The following is a 6,868-nucleotide window of genomic DNA, read 5'->3' as shown; positions in this document are numbered from 1 at the left end:
CTGTAAACCTCTAGTGGTTCGCGGTGGTATTGCAGCTGAAGGCACTTTTTACTTTTACATACAGTCTGTTGTCTGAACTCCAGCTTTTAAGCCCAAACATCTGTGTCTTTTTCCATAAAGACCTCGGCTGGTCTGAATAAAACCTTAAAGAACGTTAAAATAAATGTTAACGTTACATATTCAGATCTAAAATTAGGCTTCAGAGGACAAACATGGTGATGATTAAAAACAAAGGGAGGGTTTTTCTGACAGTTTGATGTGTAACAATGTGAATCAGTGATGCGAACACCTGTTTCATACGACAGTAAATACAAGGACACGGTTATTTCCTGGTGTGTGAAAACTGCATTTCAAACGCTGCTTCTGTTTCTGTGTTATTGGTTTGATTTGATGTCCGGCTCGACATCTGCTGGAACTGCTTGATGTAAAAAAAAGGTGTTATAAGTTGAATGTTTCCCATCGACTGCAATAAGATCCTAAATCTGAAGTCGGGTTGTTTGTGGATGTTTATTTATCGTTTATTCACCCGAGCTGCTGGTGGTCTCGTCCTTCTTGTCCTCGTCGTCTTTGTCATTGTCCCGCTCGTTGTCCCGCTCGTCTTCCTTGCTGCCCTCGCGGTCGCTGTCCGTGTCTTTGGTTTCCGAGGAGACGGTGGGCGTGCCGGGCCGGCTGTTGCTGTTGCTGTTGGGCTGTCGCCCGCGGCGACGGCCCACCGTGCGCTTGGAGGGCGTCTTGGCCCGCTCGGCCACCACGCCGGCGGGGTACTCTCTCACCATCCCGTCCTGAGGACACACAGCAGGACAACAGAGGAGCGTCAACAACCTGCTGCTAGAGTTTCTACCGACATCTCATCAGGTCATAGTTTCAGTTTCTGGTAAGTTTATTAGAAAAGGCTTCTAGAACATCTGGAGCGACGTTAAATGAATGTTTCAGAGACAGAGCGGTCGGTCGACTCACCTGCACCAGGTACATGTAGCAGTCGATGCCGCAGGGTTTACTGTCCACCAGGTTCTCCAAGTTCTTGCGCTTGTAGGTGTTCGGAGTTGCATGGAAAGCTGAAAAGAAATGAGACGTAAGCACGCGGCAACCAATCGTGACGTCACGCGTTGGTTTGTGAGCGACCTCGAGTTCAGATTTGGGAGCAGGAAGTGACCATATTTGGACGAGCTGGGGGAGGAGCCAGCGGTGGATCTGACCGATCTGATCGGAAACCTGACGATACTACATCCCGCCCACCGATAGCTGTAACCTGACTGCACCACAGGCCTGTCAATCAAACAGACACGCCCCCAAAAACAGGTCTTCTTGAATCTTCTTTTCTAATGAATGAGGGATTATTTTCAGATGGACCTCCAGAAAACTGAAGTCAGCCCCGAATGAATCCAAACTGCGCGCTGTGTGTTTTTGTGGACTCACGGTGGAGGAAACAGTCGTATTTGAAGCAGCGTCTGCAGAACAGCGTGTGGAAGGAGTGCAGACTCTGTTCGCGCTGCACGGAGCGAGCGTTCGGCCCGTCGATGTTCGGCGTGCATTCGGGCGGCAGCGCGCCGGGCAGCTGCTGCTCCGTCAGCTCCTTGTACCTGAAACACAGAGAGAGCGTCTACATCACCGAACTGACTGATTAATGTTATCACAGACTCCAGGCTTCAGGTTGGATTTAATGGACATAACGGACTGTAAAACGTCCTCTGTAACAACACTCACTTCTCTTTGAGCTCCTCGGTGGAGCCCTTGTCGGGGAACATGGAGGAGATGGCTTCAAAGATCTTGTCGGAGGGAAACTTCTTGCTAGAGTCGCTGTTTGTTCGGCCTGAAGACGACACGCACAAAAAAATGAAACCTTTATAAGTTTGTTCATCCATTGAAAAAACACAGAAAACATCACGTTGGGTTTTTAGACTCTCACTCTCACTGTTGACGAGCCCGTCCTTGCGGGCGTCCTCCGGATGCTCCTTGCTGTCGCACACGTCCATCTTGTCCACCTTGAAGTCCTGCTCTTCCTCCTCCTCGTCATCCTCGTTGTCGCTGTACTGCGACAGAGCGCTGACCAGCTCCACGAAGATCTCGTCGTTGATGAAGCCGCACTCTGCAAACACACAACGAGCCCAACAAAAGGTCTTTACAGAGGTAAGAAACAGGAGTGTGTTTTTGGGGGATTTCAAAGTGAGAAAAACACAAAGCAGATATTTGTTCATGAATTATTTTAATTCTTTTTTAGTTTATCTATTAGTTGAAGGCTTCGTCCTACTCCTGTCTGGACTGTTCTATTCAAAATAAAAGAGTTCAGCTGGAAAAGCATTTCATTCACCAAACGTTTGGCATCGTAACAACCCAACTTTCCAGATGTGTAAAAGTTTTGATGCTTTCAAACTCATTTATTGTTTTTACTCAAACTCAGCTTCCTGAGTTATTTTCAGTCTGAATACACAAAAAAATGTTGTTGCAGAAAAGGATATATTTTGTTTCCTAAACTACTGAAAACAGCCAGATTGAGATGTTAACATTCAGCAGAACCTCCTCACCTCGGTCTCCGTGGACTTTGCCGTCGTAGTTCTTGATGAGCTCTTCGATGAAAGTCCCGTCCTGGTCCAGGATCTCGTCTCCCATGTAGGGGATGTTATGAAGCACCGTCTCATCCTCCACCTGAAGCCAAACGAGCATCACACACAGACAGCTGAGGTCAAAACGCCTGCAAAGTACCGATATCACCGATAAAATTTGGTTTTGGCTACGAAAACACACGGCACAAAAACAAACACTATTTCTGTAAAGTTTTCCAGCACACGCACCATGAAGTTCTGCTGCAGCGGCGACCAGGAGTACATGACCGGCACCGAGGCCACGGCGTTCAGGGTCTTCAGCGGGATGACCTGCCGGTTGAACTCGGAGAAGCCGCTGTCCACCGTGCACTGCGAACGACAAGCAGAGAAGATCAGAAAACAAACATCACTCTCTACGCGTCAGAGCGTCGAGGTCGGCAGGTCCGCTCACCTCTCGGGTTCCTCTCAAAGAGCTGACGGACGTCATGATGTGGACGGGCTGGATCCGCCTGGTCTTCCACTCCTGGTTCAAAATGTCCGTTCGCTCCATGATCTTCTGCCGGTTGGTGTTGAACATGCTCTGGAGGAGGTGGAGGACATTTCATGAGAGAAGGACGGATTAAGAGATAAAAACACGACTTCACCGCCATGTTAAGTCGACATCATGAGTGATTTCTGATGTGCAGAAGCAGAGCTGCAAGTCAGATTTGCTGATAACCAAATCCTCTAAATCTGGGCAATGTAAAACCACTTAATGGGCTTTTATTCTGAAAATTCGTATAAATCCAATCACATAATTTATGGCTGATGCGGCCACTCGAAATCTGTTTCCGAAATTATCTGAAACTGTGATGTTTCCTGTTCCTCCTTTTCAAAATTAAAGACTTTAAGTGAGTGAATAGTGTTTGGATTTATTACCAGCAGCAGTTTAGCATTATCTGGTTGTTCTTTCACTAAAGATTGGAAACCAGTCAAAGTCTCAAATAAAAGGTCAATAGAGACGTGTGAATTTAAACTTTTGAGCCAGCAGGGACAAGAAGGTCAGAAACAAATAGGAAGGTGTCGGACACAGAAGTGTGTTTTTAATGAGCCAGACTTCTCTGAATATCTGGCCTCTGTGTGTGTGTGTGTGTGTGTGTGTGTGTGTGTGTGTGTGTGTGTGTGTGTGTGTGTGTGTGTGTGTGTGTGTGTGTGTGTGTGTGTGTGTGAGAGAGACATACCTTGACCTCGTCGGTGTGTGTGTGACATACCTTGACCTCGTCGGCCCGTCTGAAGCGTTTGAGCTGCCTCAGCCTCATGTATTCAGACTTCACCCTCCTCTTCCAGCAGGCGGGACCTTTCTCCGAGCGCTTCCCTGTCAGCACCATGATCGACCTGCAGACCGACACGGGGGGAAGATATGAAGGTTCTCCACGTACGAATAAAAACGACATGACCGCCTCGCTCCTTCGTTCGGTTCTCACTTCGAGTGTCTGCAGTAAAGACGAACGCAGGTTGTTGAATCTGCTGCTTCGCTGAGGGAAGTTGAACAGGAACCATCTGTGTTCATTCGTCTCTTCTTTCACGTCTCTTTGCAAAAGGACGACCCATCTGCCAGCGCCGGTAGTCGGTGTGAGTCGCTGCCCACCAGCCCAGCCGGTCACTCAAACCTCACACTTCAGACCGGACGTGTCAGACGGCGCGTTTTGCCAAACTTAACCTTTCGAACCACAGACGGTCGAGTGCAGCTCGGCGTGAACGTGGAAATGGAGAGTTTTTAAATCAAACATTTTGGTGAAGCTGAATGTGTTTTTTGCAGTATGTTTTTGCTGATTTATATTTTTGTTTACATTTTAAAATGTTAAAATGTGATTTTCGTGATGGTTTTTGTTACTAAGGATTAGGATTAACTCGTGTAACTACCACACACGGGCAGTTATGGAGTAAAAATTTGGTAAGAAGAAGAAGAAAACAGGTTTTAAACGTACTTGATGATTTCTACGTTCAGAGGATGTAGAGAATAAATGGATATTTAAACCTTTAAAAAAATGGAGAAGGCAGAGACCTTCGATTTGTTTGTTTTTGAACTTTTAAGTTTATCTTAAGTATATAAATACGTGTAAAAAAAGAAAACTATAAATCTCCGCTGCACCACAAACTACAGCTTAAAAACAAGCCTGTGTTAAATCAGTGGTGGCATGAAACTTAAAGTACATTAAGGACTTTTTGGAGTATTTCATTTTTATGTTATCTTAATTAGCACAATAAATAAATGCAGCTCACTTCATGTACATTTTGCTGATATTAATTGTATTTCAGTGGAGGGTTTGAATGCAGTACTTTAACTTGGATTAAAGTATTTTTCACAATTAGTACTTTTATCCCTTCAGTTATATTGATGATGACGTCAATATATTAAGTGTCAATCACTTTTTTTGAAGGTCAGTAATCCGGTTTCAAACAGTTTACACAAACAAACTACACACGGACGAGAACACGTGTGAAAGTTCACCGTTCAGAAAAGGTTTTATCGTCACGTGACTTCGAGTAAGAACCGGAACCATTGTTTTCGGGTCGAGTTCGCTCCAAACAACAAGCAGGCGTCAAGCTAACGATAGCCGGCCGATGTCGTGCCAAGTTTGGGTCCCTCGAAATGTGCTCCGTCCCGGATCCGAACCGGATCCCCGAGGTTCAACACAGCGGACGAGCGGCTCCTTCAGGAGCATCGGATTATACTCTGGCATTCATCATTTCTTCCAAAGAACAAAGCTAAAAAAAACTAAAACTAAAAAAGAAAAGTTGGTGTCTCCAGCTGACAGGGATCCCAAATGTGTCACGGAACCCCGGCGAGCTAGCTAACAGTTGGTTAGTTAACAAAGAGAGAGCCAACCGGGCCGTTTGAACGGCAACAAGTCAACACAGACGCGGACGCTGACAGCTTGTCCTACCTGTGCGGGAGGCCCGGTCCTCATCCAACGGAGTGCTGCGGGATCGATGTGACGGACGCCGGCCAACCGCTCCTTTGTGTCGCGGATTAGCTCCGCGTTACGGCTAGCTGCGGCGTTAGCTCGGCGGCTAGCTAGCCGTTAGCTCCGGAGGAAGCAGCGAGTCACTTCACCGGCTTCACGTCCCCGGAGCCGGCGGACAGGGACGAGACACCAACAACCGCGGAGCCGCCGTTCCCCGACTTCAGGCCCGGCTCTTCCGTCAAAAAAACCCACCGCGTTTGCGGAGCGTCGTGACCTCAGCCCGCCCGTCAACACCCGGCTCCGGTCCGATGTTTCCGCCTGAGCTCGCGGTTCAAACTGCTCCCCGTCTCCTCGCTCCGCCCACTACGGCTGCAGCGGACTCAAGAGGCGCCAAACGTTTGGGCCAATCACAGAGCTTCGTGTTAGCGTTTTCCAGTGTGGTGTCACGCGATTGGTCAGATGGTACACGCAGTTCTAGCCAATGAGAGTCGGAGCAGCGCTGTGTGGGGGGTGGGGGGGGGCCTGTAACGGACATGTGGACAGTTTCTCTTTGTTCTCTGGACGTCAACACAATAAAACATCAAAACATCACATCAGCATCAGGAAGTCCGCTCTGTGCTGTTAACAGATCTGTAATAAGAATGTCTTCCGGTCGTGTGCTGATGAACACGGTCTCGGGAGAGATGCTGCCTCCTCCACCTGCCTCCTCCACCTGCCTCCTCCACCTGCTGACAGCTCAGGTGGGACGAGCACGAGCTCGGGTGGCGGCTGCTCGTCTCGCGCTCGTTAGTGACCGATGAACAGCTCCAGTTCGTCCCGAGAATAAAACCGGTGACTGAATGAATGAGACGCTGCGGCCACAAGGGTCGCCAAGTTTATTAAGCCCCGCCTCCACCGGACAGCCATTGGTTGATCGCTTGAAAACGTCACCGTGCTGCTTTTAAGGCCAATGGAAATGCAGGTTATGGTGAAATCAAAGTACATTTACGTTTTCTTCTTTTTCATTCCAAGACTTTTTTCTTCCCTTAATATTTATTAACATTAACATAATTTGTTCGTATCTCTTGTAGATTTAACGCCAACAAACAAGACTTTGTAACATCCATGATGTCGTGACGCAGGCCAGTTACATAAATGTAACAAAGATGTCAAAATATATGTAGTATTTATTTCTTGACAGAAAAACCGTGGACGCCTCTTTAATTTGCTGCAGAAACCTGCTTCTCAGATACTTTTTCACAGTTAAGGCAACATTAATTAAGTCTGTTGAACACCTGAACCTGGCAGCTGCAAGAGAAGTTTAAAGATGCCCACCCGTAACCCCTCACGACCTTCCCAGGGGCGCTGACCCACAGATTGGGAACCACTGAAGTTCATATG

At 47.6% G+C, this 6,868-nt stretch overlaps 1 protein-coding gene across 1 annotated transcript in view; it reads right to left on the bottom strand.

The window, feature by feature from the left end:
* The window catches only part of ezh2 (enhancer of zeste 2 polycomb repressive complex 2 subunit), an 11,245-nt gene extending 5,428 nt beyond the window's left edge, over nt 1-5,817 (bottom strand). Inside the window, exons 1-10 of the mRNA XM_069706882.1 lie at nt 5,468-5,817; nt 3,791-3,914; nt 2,992-3,120; nt 2,790-2,909; nt 2,523-2,643; nt 1,907-2,086; nt 1,705-1,810; nt 1,417-1,580; nt 958-1,055; nt 527-782 (exon numbers count right to left, since the gene is read on the bottom strand). Of these exons, the coding sequence (XP_069562983.1) occupies nt 527-782; nt 958-1,055; nt 1,417-1,580; nt 1,705-1,810; nt 1,907-2,086; nt 2,523-2,643; nt 2,790-2,909; nt 2,992-3,120; nt 3,791-3,907 (1,291 nt within the window). The 5' untranslated portion in view covers nt 3,908-3,914; nt 5,468-5,817. The remainder of the gene's footprint in view (nt 1-526; nt 783-957; nt 1,056-1,416; nt 1,581-1,704; nt 1,811-1,906; nt 2,087-2,522; nt 2,644-2,789; nt 2,910-2,991; nt 3,121-3,790; nt 3,915-5,467) is intronic.
* Nucleotides 5,818-6,868: the final 1,051 nt, after the last annotated feature.

This window comes from Brachyistius frenatus, unplaced genomic scaffold (genome assembly GCF_029030835.1).
Source record: "Brachyistius frenatus isolate BFR_SWC_R1_liver_20210118 unplaced genomic scaffold, ASM2903083v1 Contig_65, whole genome shotgun sequence".
Classification (NCBI taxonomy): domain Eukaryota; kingdom Metazoa; phylum Chordata; class Actinopteri; family Embiotocidae; genus Brachyistius; species Brachyistius frenatus.
Note: the sequence above shows the minus strand (reverse complement) of the source record. Positions and strands in the feature narration are given on the sequence as shown.